Genomic DNA, 24,950 nt, shown 5'->3' on the forward strand with positions numbered 1-24,950 from the left:
AAGGAACAGTATTACAAAGTCACAAAAAAGGTCTATAATCTATCTCCTCATTTAGACCTGGATAGTCCATTGCTTTAAGATTCCATATCCAAAAGGTTTCACGTTGCAATAACTGTTTTAAAATGTCACCTCCGCGTGTTGATTTCTTAATAATTTCAATGCCCTGAATTTTTAAGGATGATGGGTCACTATGATGTACTGCTTTATAGTGTTTGGCCATAGGGTAATCCTCGTTGTTAACTCGTATTGCGTATTTGTGTTCATAAAAACGCTCTTTTAATTTTCTTTTAGTTCTGCCCACATAGAAACACCCACATGGGGATTGTAGGCGGTAGACCACATATTCAGAGTTACAATTAATGAAACCATTTGTTTTGAATTCTTTCTGCGTTCTCAAATCACAAAAAAATCTTACTCTGAATTACACCTTCACAATGACTGCAAGACCCACACCTATAGGTTCCCCACAAACCTTTTTGTAACCATGTTTTTTGTTTAGGACCTGGAAGGTAGCTTCTTACAAGTTTGTCCCTTATGGATGGTGCGTTCTTGAACACAGTCATAGGCGTCTCTGGAAAAACGTTTTTCAGAATAGGATCACTTTGAATTAACCCCCAATTGGACGTAATTATTTGTTTCATTTCAAAAGCACTACTACTATATTGGGTAACAAAGACAGGTCTAGAGTTGTTTTTAGCCATGTCTTTCCTCTTTTTCTTCTTTTTTAGTAGGTCACTTGTGTGTCTTAGATATTATGAACAGTTTTCTACTTGCTTCACCATGCCCTGATGAAGGCTTCATGCCGTTATGCATGGGCTTTTTAAATTTGTCCGTTTAGGACATGTCACTTGTACAATAAAGACATTTTAAATGAAGGAGTGCCTCGGTCAGAGATTTTTTTTCTCTACTGTTTCCTTGATGTCCTACCTTGGACCGAAGAGCACCTAGGTTGAACTTTTTTAAAAGGAATTGAGCACGCCACTCATCTTGAATCCAAACATCATTTGATATTTTCTCTAGTTTTGATAACAATATGAGTACTGGTGTCATCTTCTTAGATTTTACAAACAGGGATGCAAACAGCGCGCTTTTCGGCGCCTCCCGCTTTTTTCACGTCAGTTTGGGTGACTTGTGTGAATCGTGCAGATCTGAAGAGATTTTTTTTTTAGGGGGTGGGGGGGGGGTGTCTTATTATAATTTCACCAACATTTATTCTGGATTGTCTCCACCAAACAAGTAAATAGGAAATAAGCAAATCAGAACACTGCGTGCCAAAACAGCAGTATGCGCGCATGCGTGAACCAGTAGTGTGTTTCTTCCACTAGCTCGCAGCCGTGCGCGAGGATGGCATCGACTGCGCTCACTGCAGAAACGCCCGCGAGTGGATGACATTCTGTCCGTGTATAGGCCTACAGTTTTTTGCTCTTGTATCCTGTGCGCGAGTTTTGAGACTAAATAAACGCCATAGGGCCGTTCACATATTGTGTATTTTGCGCTCTCAAGTTCATTATTTCACAATTGAAGTGATTGTTTCCAGGTGCAGCGAGATGAAAACTTTTCAGAATGCCGCAAGCGCACCGGATTTCATGTTACAAGCAGCGCCGCAGCTCCCACCACGCGCATCACGCGCTGTGCGTAGGGCACCAAGTGCTGAGGGGGCACTAAAAATAGCCTAATGAAAAATCAATCGTCAAACTTCTTGTTATAATCAGATTCAGCGGCGCCGAGCAGAGATTACGACGTCAGAAACAGAGGAAAGTGTGTGTAACACGACAACTGGACGCTTCAGTGTACGGTCAAGTGCAAGATAAGATGTAAGTAGCTAAACTTAACTTTATATATTTGACAGTTTTTTAGGTCATAAATGTTAAACAAATGATACAAAAAATAATTAGGCAAACTAATATAGTTTTGTCTAATTTCACCATTTTGAACTGAAAAAAGGCCTATGTAACATGTAGCCTAGTGTAATAGTTTAGGCTACTGTCATTGTGAGGGGACAAGAAACATGAACAAAGCCGTTTTCATCATGTTAGGCACAGGATTAATAATGAATGTGTACATATTGAGAATAAAATATAAATTGTAGCCTTTAGTAAATTAAAAAAAGCCAACTTTAGGAGGGGAAGAGACAGGACAAGATAAAATTAAAGAGAAAAAGAGTGTGATGCTGATGAGGAGAGAAAAATAATCAGCTCACTGACATGGTTTTAAAGCTGAAGCTGTTGTCATCGATTTTTTTTTTTTTTTTTTGCCTTCACAATATCTTAAAATGCACACATGTAGTTTAGAGGAATCCAAAATTTTCTCGGGGAAACCCCGAACCCCCCAAACTGCCCTGCCTCAAATTCAGGACCATAGTTATTATAAAACCATGTATTTACAAATAAATCATGTAGCAGAGCTACAGAAAGCGTTTTTCGGTAGTGAATATCTTTTAAAACGTCTTTGTCGTTGTGGAGAGCGCAGTGCATGGATGGTTGGCAACAACAGACACCACGGAAAATTGGACCAGATTTTACTAATAATAAAAGATAAGCTTTTAGACTCACTCACTATTTTTATAAAAAATGATTTAAATGCTGAAATGTAGGAGGTTTATCTTTTTATAACGCCTTTTGTTTCTGTGAAAAACTATTTAAAGGCTGAAATATGTGAGGTTTGTTTTTTATAAAACCCTTTTTTTTGGTGAAAAATGGTTTAAAGGCTGAAACATATTTACTATGTGCCTAGGGGGTGGGACGGGGATGGCAGGGGGTAGTGGCAATGTAAGTATCTGGATATTTTCCGTGGGCGAGGGTTTCGATTACCTCTCTCTTTTTTGGCCATACATGTGTTTGCATCCCTGTACAAAAGCGTTTGATTTAGTTGATCATTATCTGCTCCTGAATAAATTATACTCAATTGGCCTTTTCCTCTTCTGTGGTTCAATTCATATCTACATCACCGTCGCCAGTGTGTGTCCTTCAGGGGTAGTCAGTCGAATTTTACAGGTGTAGATAAAGACATACCCCAGGGTTCTTCACTTGGGCCTTTGTTATTCTCCATTTTTATTAATGACTTGCCGCTCTGCTGTTCAGAATGTGACATTCATCTTTATGCAGATGATACAATTATATATTGCTCCAAATTGAATATTTCGGATATAAATTATTCATTACAGTGTGACTTTGATTCTGTCCAGCACTGGCTGTCATTTAATAAACTCCTGTTGAATAAGTCAAAGTCTTACTGTATGCTTTTCCAGAAGAATGAAAGAAATAATCTTAATCTGCATTTTCTGGATTCTTCTCCTTTAGAGTCAACTGAAAAATTGAAATATCTCCGTGGTATCTCGGCTAGAAAATGATCTTTCATTCAAAGCTCATATACACTCGCTTAACAATAAAATTAGCTTTCGTCTTAGAACATTATATCAATCGATAGACTGCTTTAATTTTCAGGTTAGGAGAAGAATAGTCTCCCAGTTGCTGCTACCTATACTTGACTATGCAGATATTATATATGTAACCCTCTTCGTCTGTGTGCTCCCCTAGATGTCTCTGCGTTGTGTTTAAATGGTGTTGAATGAGGAGGACACAAATATCGTGGTCATCACGGTAGCAGCTTTATTTTGGGCTCTCTTATTCTGCATCAGCCAGTACGCAGCACACTGCACCATCTTTCCACAAGGAAATAGAACTGTTAGTAAACAATATTAAAAAATAAAAATGCATACAAAACTATAAAATAAAACAGCACAGCCTTAGCTGCAGTTATATTAACAATCAAATCACGGGGGAAACTTCTTTCTCAAAGAGGGGAAAAAAATAACTTTCCCCATGTGACAATTAAATGTCAAATGTCACATACATCCAAAATACAAAGAACAAAACCCAAAATACTCAGACAGATGATAATCACCATACAATACACAGAAAAATATACCCCACCACATGGAATTTACAACTCATTAAATAATATCAGAAATATAAAACCATCCATCACAAATAACTGCACATATATATTAGTTGACATCTTTAACAGTTATATATTTTCTAAAATAACATGGATGGCTAATATAATTCAAGAAATTAAATAGATGTGGCAGTGAACACCAAAAAAACCCTCCTTACCTTTCCACAAGGAAATAGCAGTGATGCGCGGGTTGATCCGAAATGAGCGGGTGCCTGCGGTCACCCGCGGTTACCCGCAGTTACGGGTCATCCAAAAATGTTTTTAATGATATTCGGGTCGCGGTCGGTCGGGTCGTTTGAAAAAAGATGCCACTTAAACATTTGTATTAGTACTAGACACAATTTTTGATGAAATATACAGCCCTACACATTATTGGCTGAATAACTGGCACGAAGATTACACACAAGCTCAGTCTAAACAGTTCTCGGTTCTAGTGATTCCAGAACCGCTGTGCCTGTGCGTTCGGTATACGCAGTATCAGCTGCTCGTGCTGATCACTTCTCTCAACAGTGGCACATGTCTCGGTTCAGTGCACTGTTGGAGTTACTGGAGTAAAATAGAATTCAGGATATTGATTTATTTCGATTCGGAGGCGACTGTCAGGCATGTCTGAAAGTAAGTAACTAACTTGTGGATCAGCACTGACGCAAGATGCGAACTGTTTCGAACGATTCAGTTCGATTTAGTGTAGGTTCGACCGGTTCACTAAAAAGAACCGGTTCAAAAGAACGATTCGTTCACGAACCGGCCATGTCTATGATCACTACAGTCTGCTGAGCCTGAGATGAAGGCGGCAAGAGAAAAGGTGAAGACTGGGGAGTGGAAGCTCCGCAAATACACAAATAGAAAGAGTAAAAGTGTGGGAGACATTTGCTGAAATAATGAAATATGATGACCAAAGTGCTGGCTTTGCCTTTGTTATGTGTAGGCCTACTTGCGACGCTGTGTTGTTACACGTCTATGGCCCAATAACGCTCCGATGAGCATTTACTACTTTTAAAAAATGCGGTCAGGAAGCGGGTCGGGAACAATTTTTTTATTTTACTTTTTTTTTGCGGTCCGAGTTGCGGGCGGGTAGTTGAAAACGTCGGTCGGTTGCGGTTTGTTTATACATTGACCCGCGCATCACTGGGAAATAGAACTGAATTAAAAACAGCTCCACCCATGTGAAGAAAGCCTAACTCACACAGTGAAACACTCATAGAACACAGCTCCCCCCTAAGGCTGGGAGGAACATTTTACATCATTCCTACATATATGCTAACACTACTGCCCCTTGTCTACACTCTCTCGATGTGGTATACAACAGCCTGTGCCGATTCGTCCTTCGCTGCCCCTATAGGACACATCACTGTGTGATGTATGACCAGCTGGCCTGGCTTGCACCCTCAGCCAGAAGACAATATCATTGGTTTCAACTTATATTTAAATGCATTTACTTTAAATAACCAAATTATTTATCCCAATATTTAGTGCCTTTTAGTTCACAATATAATCTTCGTCACAACGAACAGATCTTCTTTACTGTCCCTAGAGTAAAGAGAAAAACTGGGAATTATGCTTTCTGTGTTGAAGCCCCTCGTGACTGGAACAGCCTTCCTGCATCTATCCGCTCGCTTACGTCTTTTCCTCTGTTCCGAACTGCTTTGTTAACACATCTCCAGAATACTTGTCTATGTTTCTAGTATTTCGGATTTAGCATTAATTTGTGTCATGTTATCCATGGGTGTATGAATGTGTTTATATGTAGAAATATACATATCTAGTGATGTCAACTTTGTCAGTTTTATTTGGGATTATTGTGTGTCACACTTAACACCACTCTCAAAATGCTTGACTTTTAGAACATCATCATGCTGGTTTTAAGGTCAAGGTTAACCATCAAGGTTTTATTGTTTAGTGGTATTCATACCACAGTTTGGGAACCACTGTGATTTACTTTTTTCTATCTGGGTAGAGGGGGATAGTGAGAGCTTGTGTGTGTGTGTGTGTGTGTGTGTGTGTGTGTGTGTATGTGTGTGTGCATTGAGGTTTTTCTTGTATCCTGTATCTACTCTGTTGTTTTACTTTTCTTTACTTTTCTAAATATTACTGAGGACCCCCATGAAAACAAGATGTTTCATCTCATGTGGCTGATCCTCTAATAAATGTTTATAAATAAATAAATAAATATAGGCTTAATGTGTGTCATTGTTCTCTACAGGTTGAGGGAGTGTGGAGTCACAGATGAAGGTTGTGTTGCTCTGGCATCAGCACTGAGATCAAACCCCTCACACCTGAGAGATCTGAATCTGTCTGAGAATAAACTAGGAGACTCAGGAGTGAAGCAGCTTTCTGATCTACTGGCGAATCCTCACTGTAAACTGGAGACACTGGGGTAAGATCATCTCTACCATAAAGACTCTGAGTGAATAAGGATTAATATGTAGATAGTGTATAGGATATATGTTTGGCGTAAGCCCCATCCGGTGGTTCAGCGACAGATTCCTGCTTGAACCGTTAGATCCTGCCGGCGGTAGAAGACAGCGGTGAGGAGTCTCCCTGAAGAGGAACATTTACATCGCACTATATTATTATCCCACAAAACACAGTAAAACCAACAGTTAAATAAACCGGACGAACTACAAACCAGACAACAGATGCAGGATACAGTGAAGAGGGTTTTTAAAGCTTTCTGATCTACTGGCGAATCCTCACTGTAAACTGGAGACACTGGGGTAAGATCATCTCTACCATAAAGACTCTGAGTGAATAAGGATTAACCCTCTATGCGCCACGGTCGAGTTTACTCGACAAGATGCATCACTGAATAAAGTAAGTAAGTAAGTAAGTAAGTAAGCCTTTATTGTTCAGCCTTGGCTGAAAATTGTTCTTTGGTCTCGCAGTTACAATCACAAAAAACAATTAACACACAGTACATAAACATATAAAATAATCACAATCACAATTTCTTCCTTTTATTTAAAAGACTTATTGCATTTGGTACGAAAGATTGTTTATATATTGCTTTAATAGCTTTTGGAGTTCTGTAACGACGACGTGATGGCAATAATTCAAATACATGATTCAAAGGGTGTGATGTATCTCTTGCTATAGTCAAAACTTTCCTCTGAACAGCAATTTGATATAACTGTGCGACCGATTTTTGTTTAGATCCTACAATTTTTCCAGCAACTCTTGTAATTCTGTCTAATTTTACTTTATTCATATATGTAGCTCGTCCAAACCACACAGTTATATTATACCCTATGACACTCTCGATCAAACTTGTATATACTCTTTGCAGAACATCCTGACTTACAGAAAATTCTCTCAGCTTCCTTAACAGGTATAACCTGTTTGATTTGCTTTCTTACAAATCAGAATGATATTGTCAGAGAAATTCAGTTTACAGTCAATCATAGTTCCCAGATACTTAAAAGTCTTAACAATTTCAACTTTTTGATCACATAGCATTATTTCTGATAGGGGCTCTGAATAATTTAAAATCAACTCTTTTGTTTTACTTACATTTATCAGTAACGAACTTGCCTCACACCATTTTTCTAGTTCCAGAACCTTATCCTCATACTGAGAATGTACACAATCTTTCCATAAAAGTGCCACAAGTGCCATATCATCTGCATATTTATATAATTTGTAATTATCATGCTGTACTCTAATACCACTTGTATAAACAGAGAATAAAAGAGGTGACAGGACACATCCTTGGGGTGCCCCCGAATTTAAAAACATAGTATCTGATTCAAACCCCCTAAAACAAACTCGCTGTGGTCTATTTAATAAGAAGTTCTTTATCCAATGAACAATTCCTCCATTTACACCAAATATCAGAAGACGTTCCAGGAGCAGATGTATCTGCATAGTATTGAAGGCAGATGTAAAGTCAATAAAAAGAACACGCACATAAGCCTTCGTTTGTTGTAAATGGTTAGCAATTGTATCGACCATAGTGAGCGTTGCATCCTCTGTCCCTCTTTGAGGTTTATATGCAAATTGCAGTACATCTAATTGCTCTGATATCTGTGGTTTAAGGTAGTAACTAACTACTCTTTCCATGCATTTAGCTAGTACTGATGTTAGAGCCACAGGACGAAAGTCCTCTAAATTCTTTGCTCTCACTTTTTTCGGAAGAGGTCGTATAAATGATAACTTCCATGCATTTGGTACGATCTGTAAGTTTAATAAAAACTGAAATAATTTTGTTAAGGGGTCAGTTAGTTCATTTGCACATATTTTTAAAACCCTTCCCCTAAGGCCATCTGGACCCGGTGCTTTATATGGCTTAATGCATTTCAGGGACCTTCTGATTTGGTCACCGGTCAGCGAAATCGGTTGCCCCTCTGGAATCTTATCACTTATTTCTTTAATCTTATTACCATTGTCTGCTACATCATATCTTCCATAAAACAAATTCAAACCATTCACCCATTTAAAACCATCTGTCCCTATAGTAATATCATTATTTACATTTCTCGAATCACGCCCCATCATCTTATTCAAGCCTTGCCAAGCGCTCCTTGCATCTTGATTTGCTAACTGATCCTCTACCTTATTTTTGAAATCAATTTTTGCTTTTTGTACCATAGCTCTCAATTCCTTCCTTTTCATTTTAAAGCTCTCATTATCATTCTCACGAAAGGCCCGATTTTTTTCGTTGAGGAGTTTCTTTAAATCTTTAGAGAGCCATGGCTTATTATTTGAGAAGACTTTGACCACTTTAGTATCGACAACTGTTTCTTCGCAAAATTGAATATAGGATGTAATACAGTCAGTATTGTACTGTAAAACAGCCGATTTTGTCCAATTGGGTGTCAAATTTCGTTCGACCTCCCCTCCACTGGATGGCAGACATGTCATACTTCATCCCCGAATCAAAAAAACATTATTTTTCTATATAAAATGTTCGAGTTACAGTGCATTGAATCAGTGCGATCAACAGCGGAGCTAGTATGAGAGTGAGCCATTTCATCAGAGTGTCTCAGCAATCATGGTGACAGTATTGTGGTGGAGTCTGTCTATTATCACTGGGTATGTTAGACGAGGTCGAAGTGTTCATAGTACAGATAGGGGGCAACGTGAAGGCAGGGTGAGGAGTCGCAATAGTGTGCATACTACATACCGCGCTCGTATCATCTCACTCATGATCTGTGCCTTGCCGTCGCAAGTGATCTTTTGAACTAAACAGGTTTTGTCTACTTGTGTTTGTGTGTCATATGAATAATATATATATATATATATATATATATATGTGCTGTGCCTCATACATGGAATCAGAGTGCCTACTGTATGTAGTAAATGGAAAATCTCTACAGCAAAAGGCCAACCACTACATGCATACGGTTTGTTTTACCATTTATTAGTAATGATTTACACATCAGTTTGTTTACTACTTACTATATACCTGAGCATTCAGTATTGTGCAATATAGCATACAGAAGGTGATGGACATTTTGGGGGGAAAGAAGTGCTGCATTTTATCATTTAAACATGTGACTTTTCATGAAAATGCTCTAATCCAAGATTGCTGCCACCATATGATGTCATAATATGCAAATTAGAGGGAAAATGTCATCCCTACATAAACTTTTGGTCATCCTTAATATTTCTCTAATTTACAGAATCTTTTTTTCACTTTTAAGATAAAGCTTTTTGAAATTAAGATGTCAAAATCAAACGTTTTAGGAAAAAACCTCTGGCGCCTGAAGGGTTAATATGTAGATAGTGTATAGATGCAGGAGGTGGAGATTTATAGCCTTTTCTCACAGCATTGGATATAATTACACTAATTAATCTGACGGTGGATCCAGAAAGGTTCAAAAGACAATCACCAGAGACACCTGGAGACTCACCGCTGTAACATGCAGAAGACTCTGACTGAGAGTTTGGGGAAAGAGACTGCAACGGCCCATGCCAACACAAGGATAATATCAGAAGGACATTACATGTAGTCACGCAATGCAGACGTTCAACATGAACAATTTAAGAACAAAGGATAATTTGCACGGTTTGACATGATATGATAAACGATCGTTAGATTTAATCAACGCGATTTACTGCAATGCTTTTTTCCCTTAGTTGGTCTCTTTCACTCTCTCTCTCTCTCTCTCACACACACACACACACACACACACACACACACACACACACACGAGTACGAGTAGTGAGTTGTTGTGATAAAGCACAAAAGCTGTGGGGCTAAAAATAGAAAAAGAGAGATGGAAAACGAGATGATGTGTCAAGAGATGCGACAGCAGATAAATAAGATAATAAATATTGAACTTTTCTAATATAATGTATGATTTAGGCTATTCACATAACACGACCAAGAGAGCTGTTTTGATGAATATTATCGTATCATTATCGAATTTCGTATATTATAGTATATTCAGTGTTTTGAACGAATCGTTTTGAACGAATGACTCTCTTATTAAGACGGTCACTTGCTGCCCCCTACTGGCGGTTTAGTTTCATGTTTGAAAGTATTATTTAATTCTTTTCTTGTATATTTAAACATTTATTTAAAACATTAATCTCATAACATTAGTCTATTTATTGCAGTTGCAATTTTGCAGTGTTTAGACTATATAATATAATTTGATTGGTAACAGCCCCATTTATTATTTTAACTGAATTTATTGATCAAATGTAAGAATTTGACATGAAAGATGATGCATACATTTAATAAGGTAAAATTAAAGCAGTGCCTTTCTAAAGGTAAATAACGCCCTGGGGTAAATATAACACACTGATGAAAATATTGCTTCACAATACATTAGGCTATTTATACTCAAAGGATGTGCAGTTGTAATGATTGTTTGTTTGTGTGTGTGTGTGTGTGTGTGTGTGTGTGTGTGTGTGTGTGCGTGTGTGTGTGTAATGGGTGGCGCCAACACTGATATTGCAAACCCCTCAGCAAATGTGCAGCTGTGCCCATGACACACACACACACACACACACACATATATACCTCTCTATCTCTCTCTTTCTCTCACACACACACATGAATATGAAATATATATTTCATATTGACAGCATTATGTTATTTATAGTTTAAGTGTTGTGTTTATCTCTGGATATAGGCTTAATGTGTGTCATTGTTCTCTACAGGTTGAGTGATTGTGGAGTCACAGATGAAGGTTGTGTTGCTCTGGCTTCAGCTCTGAGATCAAACCCCTCACACCTGAGAGAACTGTATCTGTCTGGGAATAAACTAGGAGACTCAGGAGTGAAGCAGCTTTCAGATCTACTGGCGAATCCTCACTGTAAACTGGAGAAACTGTGGTAAGATCATCTCTACCATAAAGACTCTGAGTGAATAAGGATTAACCCTCTAGGCGCCACGGTCGAGTTTACTCGACAAGATGTGTCACTGAATAAAACGGCCGATTTTGTCCAATTGGGTGTCAAATTTCATTCGACCTCCCCTCCACTGGATGGCAGACATGTCATACTTCATCCCCAACTCAAAAATCATAATTTTTCTATACAAAATATTCAAGTTACAGCACATTGAATCAGTGCGATCAACAGCGGAGCTAGTATGAGAGTGAGCCATTTCATCAGAGTTTCTCAGCAATCGTGGCGACAGTATTGTGGTGGAGTCTGTCTATTATCACTGGGTATGTTAGACGAGGTCGAAGTGTTCATAGTACAGATAGGGGGCAACGTGAAGGCAGGGTGAGGAGTCGCAATAGTGTGCATACTGCATACCGCGCTCGTATCATCTTTCTCATGATCTGTGCCTTGCCGTCGCAAGTGATCTTTTGAACTAAACAGGTTTTGTCTACTTGTGTTTGTGTGTCATATGAATAATTCATATGACACACAAACACAAGTAGACAAAACCTGTTTAGTTCAAAAGATCACTTGCGACGGCAAGGCACAGATCATGAGAAAGATGATACGAGCGCGGTATGCAGTATGCACACTATTGCGACTCCTCACCCTGCCTTCATGTATATATATATATATATATGTGCTGTGCCTCATACATGGAATCAGAGTGTCATAATATGCAAATTAGAGAAATATTAAGGATGACCAAAAGTTTATCTAGGGATTACATTTCCCTCAAATTTACAGAATCAATTAATTTTTTACTTTTAAAATAAAGCCTTATGAAATTAAGATGTCAAAATCGAACGTTTTACGAAAAAACCTCTGGCGCCTGAAGGGTTAATATGTAGATAGTGTATAGATGCAGGAGGTGGAGATTTATAGCCTTTTCTCACAGTATTGGATATAATTAAACTAATTAATTTGACGGTGGATCCAGAAAGGTTCAAAAGACAATCACCAGAGACACCTGGAGACTCACCACTGTAACATGCAGAAGACTCTGACTGAGAGTTTGGGGAAAGAGACTGCAACGGCCCATGCCAACACAAGGATAATATCAGAAGGACATTACATGTAGTCACGCAATGCTGACGTTGAACATTAACAATTTGAGAACAAAGGATAATTTGCATGGTTTGACATGATAAGATAAACGATCGTTAGATTTAATCAGCGCGATTTACTGCAATGCTTTTTTCCCTTAGTTGGTCTGTTTCACTCTCTCTCTCTCACACACAAACACACACAGACACACACACACATACACGTGTAAATAAGTATTATTTAAGTTTTTCTTGTATATATTTAAACATTTATTTAAAACATCAATCTCATAACATTAGTCTATTTATTGTAGTTGCAATTTTGCAGTGTTTAGACTATATAATATAATTTAATTGGTAACAGCCCCATTTATTATTTTAACTGAATTTATTGATCAAATGTAAGAATTTGACATGAAAGATGATGCATACATTTAATAAGGTAAAATTAAAGCAGTGCCTTTATAAAGGTAAATAACGCCCTGGCGTAAATATAACACACTGATGAAAATATTGCTTCACAATACATTAGGCTATTTATACCCAAAAAATGTGCAGTTGTAATGATTGTGTGTGTGTGTGTGTGTGATGGCTGTGCCACTGACACACACACATACATATACTTCTCTCTCTCTCTCTCTCTCACACACACACACGCATGAGTATGATATATATATTTCATATTGACAGCATTATGTTATTTATAGTTTAAGGGTTGTGTTTATCTCTGGATATAGGCTTAATGTGTATCATTGTTCTCTACAGGTTGTGGGAGTGTGGAGTCACAGATGAAGGTTGTGTTGCTCTGGCTTCAGCTCTGAGATCAAACCCCTCACACCTGAGAGAACTGCATCTGTATAATAATAATCTAGGAGACTCAGGAGTGAAGCAGCTGGAGGATCTGAGGGATGATCCACATTATAAACTGGAGACACTAGAGTAAGAATAGTTCTTAACAATTTTCATCATCATATTTTCATTTAAAGTTCAAATCTCTGTTTTACTTGTTTTACTCGCTAGAAATAATAATAAAGGTTCAAGTTCAGTAACAAACTAATGTGTGTGTGTGTGTGTGTGTTAGGGGTTGAACGACTTCAGATTTTTTGAAGTCGACTGTTATGACATCAAAGTCGAGTCGACGTCGACTAGTCGCTGACGTCATTCATAAAAACACAAGAGATGAGACAGATTTGCAACATGCCACAATTTGCAATTAATTAACAGAAAGTGACGCTGACAGCTCATAATGGGGCCGTTTACACCTGGACACTATGCGTTTTTACTGATCTGATTTATTAAAACGATTCCATTTACACCTGGTCACATAAATATGTTTCGCAAAATGGATATAAATCCGATTTTCAAACAACGCGCTATATGCAGATTTAACGGAGTTCACATCACCGGTAGCAACATTAATGAGCTTTTTTTATCATCAGCTAATTTCAAACTCAAAGACCGCACTGAGAGAGACAGCACTGGTAAGATAATTTTGTTTCTTTACTTTTAACGAAGATGATTGTGTGTTAAGCGTCTGTGACTTACTTTCACTTTGATTTACGATAGTTTGCACGTTGGCTTTATGGATAGATGCTCAGCTGCGGTGCGTGTTATAGCTTCATCATGAAAATAATAGCATAGGCTGCTCTCACGCGTTTTATTTCAGCATTTTTGGGAGAAGTCCAATTTACATATGCAATTTCAACAACCAGATGCATGTAAGTGTCCAGTTTCGTCTTTAAAGCGTCCCAGACCTCCTCATGAAGTGGTTTGAGCATAAATCCGTCTCCAATGCGTTTCGGAGGGCATTTAGCTTACACCTGGTGTTTTCACGATCGGATAGCAATCAGATCACAGAAACAGGTGAAGTGGCCAGATGAAGCTAAACAGCCCGTTGTTTACATCATCATTTAGGATGAAAAGAAAAAAAAACTATAAATTCACATCTGCACGTTAGTGATGGATCTAAGTAATACAAAGTAATATTCCAATTGATTGCGGGTGAATTAGAAATGCATTAATATGTTTAAATAAATATATGGGGAAAAATAGGCTGTTTGAATGATTTTAAAAGAGACTGCTCTCATTTCCCGGTAAAACAGTGAGCGTGCGTCATGCTTACTTTCGTTTTCAACAATATAGTGGTGCTACGTTAGTAAAGTATTTCCATACGCTTTATGTACCAATGCTGCTTTCTTGCTGCAATGACCCTCTAGGCTCTTCATCTGTTGTCGTCTGCAACGCGGCCATATACTATCAAAATTAGCGCAATCATATAGTGTCACATGATCAACGCGACTAGTCGACGTCTAGCTAAAAGCGTCACGGCATTGCATTAAGGTCGACTAATCGGTTCAACCCCTAGTGTGTGTGTGTGTGTGTGTGGAGATTGTGTCTGAGATCATCAGATAATGAGTCTTAAATTCAGCTTCAGTTTCTGTCGGTCTCTGGACTTTAAGCTGTTTAATATGAGTGTAATTCTGCTCATACTGTTGTGACTGATTGTGAGAATAATATGAATGTTATGTTCATCTTTTCCCCTTGAACTGTCTCTATAGGCATCTTTACACAGCCAAGTTAAGGCTGCTCTAAAGCGGCTCTGTGTCTGCTCAAAGTTCTGTGTAAAGACACAATGCCGCATAAAAGCAAACTGAGAATATGCCGGCCTGACCCGCCTCAGCCGCTAGTGTCAAAGATGACTCTGATATTGTTTTGGTTCAGTGTAAATGAGCGCCAACTTGTGCCGCTCTAAACTATGCCATTGTCATGACAACCAAACGCGCGGCGCGACAGTCAAGAAGCGGAAGACAACACATATAGGCCGAGCTCCATATTGTTTTAGCCAAATTAAAACATGTCAGCCAACAAGAGACAATAAAGTAAATGAGTCCTGTACTCACATCGTGAAGCAAACCAGCAAAATAACAGAGTCGTCGTGTGTGTAATCGATTGGCTTTGGCTGTTAGTAATTTTCCTTTGAAGAGACTGGCAGATCAACACGCCGCTACATTTCTCTCAGATACGGTAAATGCTTATTCACGTCACTGTGTTATATTATATTCCAGAAATCATCTTCTTGAGGACGATATTACACACACACACACACACGCGACCTGCCTGACACGCTAACAAAAGTGACGCCTGTGGTTTCTGTGCTCCTTTTTCTGTGTAAAGATGCCTTATGTGTGTGATAATCTGATATTTGGGTTGTTATTAACTGATATTAAATCTGTAGTGAGTGTAATGATGATTTCTGCTGGTTCTGGATCAGCTGTCCGTTGTGTGAAAGTGACCTTTCATGTGCTTTTGATTTTGTAAAGTGACTGAGCATCAGATAGAAGCTATATTATCATGTTGGAGAAGGAATTATTATAGATTATCTAGTTAGTTTTCTTATGAAAAGATGTGACAGATGTAATATCTCATACTGCATATGTGACTGTGTGTGTTTTATTTTAGTTATAGATGACAGTCTGATGTTCTGCTGATCATCTGATGGTGAATAAGGATCCACTACAGAGACTCACAGTCAACAGAATCAACAGAGACTGAAGATACAGTGACTTCACTGTTAGTTCATTTAGATTTCAACCATCCTCTGACAGACCTGATGAGGCGGCAGTGAAACACCTTTTATTTCACAGCAAATTACACTTTCTCATTCATAGATTAACCTTTTTATTTGTATAAACGCACAGTATAAACTCAAAAATGTTGGAGTTTTAGAGCAACTATTGATCCTGAATGTGTGTGTGTTGTACCAGCAGAGGGCAGGCCCGGTTCTGGAACCAAATCACTGAGGGTGCTTCTGAAAATAGTGAGGGTGCTCAAAATAGGGCTGAGCGATACCTAGTGTCTACGACAATATTGTAATTGCTGTTATGTTAAACTATATGTGATCTGCATGATCGAGTAGCCTAAGTCCCTGTACGAGCTTTTGTGCTTTACATTTATATCATATGATATAGTTAATAAATGTTACACACAGAGTGCTTTTCCCCCAAATATCAGCAGTATTGCAAATGTGTGAAGTATTGAAAATGAAACTGACTACATTTTAGACGTATAGTTTCTGACGACAATGAATCAGTCCATTTAAACAGCTGATTTAACGATTAAATTACTCACTCATTAAGACAGTCAAATGCTGGTCACTCGATCGGCCGCGGCACTTGCTGGGGTTTATCGCCGGTGTTTGAATGGGTGTCCTGCGGTGAGAGTGAAGGCAGGCGGTGTCATTTCGTCTTGTTGTGATGTAGAGCTTTGAGCTTTCTTGAGCCAATGTCGTATGTCCATGATTGAAAATGGACAATTAATATTTTTAGGCTACCTAAAGGCCTCTAAAAAGTCAGCTATCGAATTTCCTGAGCGGGACGCACACCCAAGCAAAGTGGGCAATTAAAGAGACAGCTTCACCTATGTATCGCGATCGCGAAAGGACAACCAATCCAGTGCATTAAACATGAAAGCCCGGTCTGGCACATGTGAATCGGGTGACGGCGTCTGTCCCCATCTGCTGAGTAAGAGCACCTAAAACAGAAAATAAAATCACAATGCAAAGAATTAGCATTTAAGTTAAACAGGAGACATTGGTACATTCGTGCCACGAGATGTTCCTATATGAAGTATGTAACGTGAGGCAAAGATAGAAAAAATGTGTAAAATATTTCAAAAGAAAGAAATATGTGTGTTACTTTAACAAAACATATTTGGGTATAAAGAACAGTGCCACAAAACCATTTCTTTGAGTGCATAATCATCTTTGCAGCCAACACACTCAGTAAACACTTGAAACTATTAAAATATCTCCTCGAGTATTTTTTCCCGGACACATTTTTTCTTTTGCTTTGCGGCAAGCTTTATACACATTTATTTGTAGTATATTTTTCACAATACATATCGTTTCAAAGCAGCTTTACAGAAAATGCATGCGTCTAAATGACAATTTCGAGTGATCTGTTATCTGAGGGGTTTGTGTTGGGAGCCGACTGCAATCGCACAGCTGGACTTGGTGAGAGCGGCTCGCATGTGTCGTGTGTTGTTCAGCATATGGCAGCATAACAATGAAGAAAAGAAGAGATAGCTGTAACATCCAACAAGTGCAAGTGGGCCACCCCAAGAGAGGACTCTTTAAAGAAAGTGGAGTATCAGCAGGGCAAGGACTTCATTTTTAACAACTCTCAGCAATATAAAAAAGGAAAATCTTGGAAAGGTCATTCTGCCCCCCTCTGACCGCTGCTGAGCAAGCCCAACTCTACAACAACCTCTCGCAATGCCGCACACAAGAGGAGCAGATCATCAAACCAGTAGTCCTGTCTGTTGTGGAAGAGTAACGCAGCGTCCTGTGTGCCAAAGGCTGTCATGCCGGATCTACCAGAAGCCCTCACCAACCTGTGTAACAAGCAGACAAGAGACCTCAACCTGGCCGACGTACAAGATCGAGCAGAAGCACTACTGAAGACATAACTGTGACCAAAGAACACGTACAGAAGACTGGATCTATCATTGCTGGTGTGTGTGTGAAATGAAAGACAGTTTGGACTACCTTTCCTGAAGTTCACAGTCCGTGTATTAAAGAGAATTGTGAGGAATTCCTCACAATTCAAATGAGCTCAAGCAACACAATTGCTGTACATTTTGTCCAAACTTAATTTGATTGAGTTCAATCTGCTTAAATATGCCAAATTAAAGTATACTTAATCCGTTTGTGTTGGATTACATGAACGATTTGTGTTGCATTAACTGAAAATGTATTTTTTGAAAATGAGGTAAGGGGAAGACTTTATAGTGTGTAAATGTGTTTAATATTCAATTATTTTGCAATTATTTGAACCATTTACATTACAGTGGGTTACGATTGTGGAGAAGAGTGGAGCGTTGTGTTAGGATGTGGACTGATTCAAAGAGGTTTACTATTGTTGCTGAAAGAGCATGAAAATATTGCATCACGTGTTTCTGGCATCAAGTCTGGCACATATATAGGTACACTTCTGATCTTTTCCACATATTTTCTATCAGGACGGTTGGGACGTTTACACACACACACACACACACACACACACACACACACACACACACACACACACACACAAAAGCCTCTCATTTCCGCCACAGCCAATCATGCAGCATGCTTATTGTTTCACTAACGTTGACAAGATTAACCCCTTAGGTATCGAAATTCGGTTGTGAAAAACAAGACATGTTTCGATACTCGATAGTATTGATGCAATATACCAGACAGCAAGCCAACATTGAATAAACGTTGTTTTTCCATCTGAATGATCATTGTTGCGGCAAACGGCGCGTCACTCCGCATTCCCTCATTAGTACCAGGTGAAGCTAATCTGAAATCAGTTGCGCGTGCACAGGCTGGATAAGGCAACACGCCGTTTCTATTGTTTGTGTGCACTGGGAACTAATGCTACGGCAGACAGCAGCGCTGGCTCAAGAAGTAGAGCTTGGTGTCTGTTTTGAACACTGTGCGGGACTGGCAGTGTTGCCAGATTGAAAATATCAAAGTATCGTACCAGAAGCTCAAAATTATCGTATTTGGAAGAAAATGATCGTACACACGTCAAAAAAAAAAGGGGGGGGGGATATAATATATAATCTATATTAGATTATAATCTAATATAGATTATAACAATATATATAATCTATATTATAATATCGATAATATTAAATATTATAGATAGAATATTATATATCTATAATATTCTATAATACTTCTCTGATGTTCTGTAATAGCTTCCTCTGTAAAAAACTATAGTATTTTTATAAAAGGAATTACGTAATATTTTGTATAATATTGTATAATATTTTGTCCTAAAATACTACAAGATTCGTTTTTCCTAAGGGATGTCTCATTCACATTAGTGTTATCAGCTTAAGGTTATCAGCTCAATACAGAGTGAGAGTGCAGTCTGTGAGAATTCGGATTCTGTCAGCAAAACCCCTCGGCAATTTCGAGGTTACTACTGATCACCGTTTTACAAAAGGATTAATAGTTTGGAGTGAAGGTTACGTACAGTTGTTAAGTGACAAGGTTTTGTGGACTTACAATAACTTATATCAACTTAGTTGATTGAGTTAGGCTTATGTTACCACTTACCAGTAGCTACCGCGATGTCTTACCTGGAGATTCAACCAGATAATAGTCTGGAAACGACACCTCCGGCCATTTGGTGGGTCATTGACCCAGTTTTTAATTAAATAAAGGCAATCATAACCTATTACAGTTCATTTTGCAATGTACCGTTGCCGGTCGGCAGCCGTCAATGACTCGCAATATGACATTTTTGTCATTCAAATACATACGCTGCTTTCCCCCACGCCGACCACGCCCCCCAACTATGACGCGTTGCCCAGAGAGTCGACTGGATTGATGACGGGAGCGGGGGAGACGCACACACGCAGTCTCTCCCTCATACCGTGCTCTCTCGCCTTCATTTTCTCCTCACAAGCATGACGTAAATCAACAGCTAGATCAATGAGTATAGAAGCACTATGATTATGACCCCCGATCACAAAAATCTGAAATTATCGTACATTATGGGATTTTTTTCATTATTGATCGTACATCGTACATAGGTCAAAATTATCGTACAAATACGATAATTATCGTACATCTGGCAACACTGGGGACTGGGTACTCACCAAAAGAACTCTGGAGTGACAGCCGGTATAAGATTGAAGCTCTGCTGAAGCAAGTAACTCTGAACTGCTATGCTCGCTGGTTGCTGCTATTAGTATGTGAAGCTCTCAGTAAATCCCGCCGTTGTCCTTAAGTAGCTTATTTTAATATGGTGTTTATTGCTTTAGTGTGTTAAAATATGCCTGTTTGTGTACATTTGAATGAATCGCAGAGGTTTTCTAATTTGCCTGGTTTAATCTAGTAGCTCAGTGTTTGAAATTGTAACAGCTTTAATCATTTAATATTGAATCATGAAATACTGCTTAAAGCCATTGGACAGAAATAAAGAAAATAACTTAAGTGATTTGTTTAATTTATTAAAATAGCAATTCATCTATAAAAATGGTTAATGTTATTTCATGCTACGAATGAAGCTAAAAAATACATTTATTTTGTACTTTTAAAATGTAGAATTAAATGTAATTTATTGTTATTGAGCTGTATAATACTTACCATCTTGAAATGAATGTTTAATACTTGCCAACTAAAACCAATGTGCGATGTGGTTTGGGTTTGGTGGAATGTTCATGTTTAAATGATTCATTAACTTAAAGTACTGATGTATTTGTGACTTAGTGCAAACCTGTTAAATCTGCCAACTAATGCACTTTATTGGATTTTCTTGTGATTAATACTGTTTGTTGTTTGTCTTTAAAGGTTTTTTACCTACAAGTAAATAAATGGATGGAAAAAATTCAAAGGCCTAATCATTGAGTGGAATCCAGTTTATAGCTTCAGATAGTGAGAAGAACCTATCTCTTTCAAGTGTGGGGAAAACGCACAGTCACATAAACGCTTGACAATCATTATGATTAATATTGAAATTTCAATGCAAAATTAACGTTTAATCAAGACCGTTTTTATGGTGCACAGATAACTGTTAAGCTGTATTAATCGCTTCTTGTTCGAATTTGAAGAGTTGGAAAAACGTTAACAGTAGGGATGCACCGAAATGAAAATTCTTGGCCGAAACCGAAAACCGAAAAAGAGGAAACCAAGGCCGAAAACCGAAACACCGAAAGAAATTATGCCAATTATTAGTATCATTGTATTTATGGCTATGACTGTGCACACTTTACTAAAATCAAGGCATTGCAATTGCATAAATTAATATAACATTTTCAAAGAATAAATCAATTACAAATTATGCAAATATATATTTAGCACAATGCACAGTATAAAATAAAATTCAAACTAAAATGTTTAACTTGACCCCACTCATGTGTGCACTAAATAATAATCTACTGGCCTGCAGAAAGGTTTTAAAATGAAATGTTCTCTCAAAAACAAAGCCAACCGCAAACTTCTCATCACTAGCACCCAGTTTGCAGGTCTAAATTAGTTACATTTTAAAAAATGTAGCACACAATAGCATAAAAAGCCTTTTTAAATGAACAATGGTCCATGTTTAATACAAATGTACATGAAACTTAATGAAACATTTTTAGTGAATGTAGAAAATATTTAAGAGAGCATTAATTTAGTTCTATACATGTTCCCATATACATATTTTTTTTTTGTAATGTCACAAGTAATAATCTCAGGGTTTACTGGGTTTTACTTTACATGATTATTTTTGTATTGGTGGTGGAATACTAAAAAATAAACATTGTCATGTATTTATCTGTCTTCTTCTCGCCGATTCCTGATGGTTAGAGGACAGTTGCTTGAGTCGTCCCCTGTCGTTTCAAGGAATAGTAACAGTTACAACGGAGAGCGCGTCAAGTAAACGCCTCGACCGTTTGGAGCGGTGCACGCGCTGTTTGTGGAGACTCGCGCTGCCTTGTTTACTTTCGCCTGCCTCCGCAGCGCGAGTCTAATTTATAATTTTTAATTGTTTCCTGCTCTAAACAATGCGTGCCGCCATGACGACGAATCCGGTTCCGAGCGGGTCAAGAGCGGTGCGCGCGCTGTCTGTGGAGACTCGCGCTGCCTTGTTTATACTTTCGCCTGCCTCCGCTGCGCGTGTCTCCACAGACAGCGCGCGCACCGCTCTTGACCCGCTCGGAACCGGAGTGGTCGTCATGGCGGCACGCATTGTTTATAGGTGGATAAACAAGGTTTCCGTCTCATCGCGGGTTCAGATACACTGAAATACGTCCACACCGCAGACATGTTGCTTCAGACAAGCACGTGCAGGTCGCGGTTTCTGTTTGCGTCATCACAACATTTCGGCCGTATTATTTCGGTGATAAAAGTCTTTCGGCCGAAAACCGAAAATGCACTTTTGGGCCATTTTCGGCCGAAAATTTTCGGCGGCCGAATATTCGGTGCATCCCTAGTTAACAGTAATTTTAAAACACCAAACCTGTATTTTCACCATTCAAAAGTTCAGATAAAAGCTCAGAAGAGGCTACTTACCAGATTTCAGGGAACAAAGAGGCGGAGAGCGGGAACTGACTCTGGTATGACGCAGGGACAATTGGAAATTCTGACGTCAACCGAAAAAGGCGGCGAGAGAGAAAGGCAGTGGAGAAAAAAGATTAACAAAAAAGTGCCAAATTTGTGAAAATGTATGATAATATTCTTCTTCTTCTTCTTCTTCTCTTTCTATCATAGACTGTAAAAAATATGGACGTAGTGTCCGTGACGTCACCCATAGGTTTCTGAAGAGTGTTTTTGAAGACTAAAGTGGGCGGGGCCGGCCGTCGCCATCTTGGCAGTGCGTCACCTCTCTTCACTACCGGATAAATTAAAATGGGCAAAGAGGCGGGACGCGGGTGGAGCTGAGGTGCTAATGCTATGCTACTGCCGCTGAATTGACAGCTGATTGAAAAAGTAAAGCCAATGGTTAAAGTTCATGTTTTGCCCTTCGAAATATTATAATAGTTAGTTAAGACGTAAATAAAAGTGAGACTATTTACTTAACTTTTTTATCAACTTTATTAATCTCACAAGGGGCAATTAGTTAAGAGCATGTATACAAATACATTAACACAGATCAAACACATTTCTCACAACATACAAGCAGTCAACTATGTGCATCGTGATGCATTATTATTCTGCTAGTTAAAAATGTATTAATTACTTACAATATTGCTCTAAGGTTGTGCATGTGACAGTGATTCAAGGCAAGCACACATGTCAGTCGGCATCTCACGTCAAGTTCGTAAAGAGCTTTAATTCAGTCCATTTTACAATCCGATTTTGGCCGCCTCTCAGTTTCTCAGATGGGTCAAACCAAAGATATTACTTCAGAACTTCAAGTAAATGAACTAGAAATCCGCGCTCATTCAAGGGTGTGTGCATCTATTGCATGGACGGAGAGAAAGCACTGAAATCATCAGACATCCATTAGTGCGTGCGAGGGAAACAGCTGGAAACACGGCGCTGGTCGATCTCTCCATACTCAACACGACGGAATCCAACGGCGTGCACGGGCGAAGGTATAATACATGTATTAAATTGTATGACATAATCCTGGAAAAAGCGCAAACACAGCTGAGGGTGACGCTAACAGACAGCAGACAAACTACACTAGCAGTGAAAGCGGCGGCAAGAATCCACCTGTCACTCAAGTGGCCACGCCCTTAATTATGCAGAAATTTAAGGCTAAAATATAATTTAAACAGATGAGTTGTAAAAAAATTCACCCCCCTCACAGTTGTCATGAAGGGAAAAATGAGCTCAATATACCAAAGCCACTTTTTGCTCCAGGCTGTAAACATGTTTTTTTCTGCTGTAAAGTTGGGCATTTTAACATGGGGGAGATACAGATTTGACTCGCTTCTGCAGCCTGCCTCAAGCGGCCACTCGATAAATTGCAGTTTAATTCACTTCCGTATTGGCTTCAAGAGAGAGACGGGGAGGTTGCCGCTTGCTTTCTATGGCGGTTGGCAACCAGCTTTTTGGTGCATTACCGCCACCATCTGGACTGGAGTGTGGATCAAAGGGTCAAACTCATAATCTGCAACCTGGTCTGACTACACTTTTTAAATTCTTTTAATTTAATCCAGTTATCTTTAAAAAAGAAAACAAAAAATAAAAACAAATTTCACCAGACCCTCTTTGCATTATTTCCTGTAAATTTAGGGTAATCCCATACTCACCTAATTGTGATATCAATCTTTGCCTATCTTGATGGTATTTAGGACAATTCATAATTACATGTTCTACTGTCTCTTGACTATTGCAGTAATCACATTTTCCATCAACATGCTTATTCATTATAAATAGCGTTCTATTTAACCCTGTATGTCCTAATCTCATTCTTGACACCACATCTTCTTCTTGCCTTCTCCTGTATGTATTCCTGCCCTTTCTTACTTTTCCTTGGATTCTATACAAGTATCTCCCAGTCTGTTCATTGTCCCAAAGAAACGTCTCGGTTACGTATGTAACCCTCGTTCCCTGAGTAGGGAACGGAGACGTTACGTCAGAAGTGACGGAGATTGGGGGTTTCGCATAGAAAGCCAATCCTCTTCGAGTATTTAAAAATGAGCCAATGGCATGCAATGCCTTGGGGCTGCGGAATTTTGCATAGCGTACTCCGCCCTACTCCGTGAGTATAAAAGGAGGAAGTGAACGCAACCGCAGTATGTCTTCGCTGAGGAGCCAAGACTGAACTCGGCGTCTACCCAGCGATACAGCAGAAGTGGCAGGGAGACGTAACGTCTCCGTTCCCTACTCAGGGAACGAGGGTTACATACGTAACCGAGAGGTTCCCTTTCGTAGTCACTTCGAGTTACGTCACGGAGATTGGGGGTCTGTGCCATCACGCCATCTTCAAGCTGTCTTCCAGTGCCCTGCGAAAGTCTGGACCCCTGCCTTACCTTTTTTTTTTTTTTTTTTGGGGGGATCCCACTTTGACACAGGATTACCAAGGTACACTGGGAAACATATCCCGGGAGGGACATGCTACCAGCTGCCAACCGAAGGGAGGACTTACGAATACACATATGTCCACATAGGAACGC

The 24,950-nt window shown here is 39.0% G+C and overlaps 1 protein-coding gene across 3 annotated transcripts in view; it reads left to right on the forward strand.

Moving 5' to 3' along the window:
- Nucleotides 1–17,127, forward strand: part of LOC120464433 (NLR family CARD domain-containing protein 3) — an 81,663-nt gene extending 64,536 nt beyond the window's left edge. For 2 of the 3 annotated variants that reach the window (XM_089122995.1, XM_089122997.1), the window contains 4 exons: nucleotides 6,161–6,334; nucleotides 11,068–11,241; nucleotides 13,107–13,280; nucleotides 15,801–17,126. In XM_089122995.1, the coding sequence (XP_088979121.1) occupies nucleotides 6,161–6,334; nucleotides 11,068–11,241; nucleotides 13,107–13,280; nucleotides 15,801–15,810 (532 nt within the window). In that variant the 3' untranslated portion in view covers nucleotides 15,811–17,126. Of the gene's footprint in view, nucleotides 1–6,160; nucleotides 6,335–11,067; nucleotides 11,242–13,106; nucleotides 13,281–15,800 lie in introns of all 3 variants that reach the window. The other variant, XM_089123003.1, reaches the window with a different exon arrangement.
- Nucleotides 17,128–24,950: the final 7,823 nt, after the last annotated feature.

This window comes from Pimephales promelas, chromosome 2 (genome assembly GCF_988280905.1).
Source record: "Pimephales promelas chromosome 2, fPimPro1.hap1.1, whole genome shotgun sequence".
Taxonomy (NCBI): domain Eukaryota; kingdom Metazoa; phylum Chordata; class Actinopteri; order Cypriniformes; family Leuciscidae; genus Pimephales; species Pimephales promelas.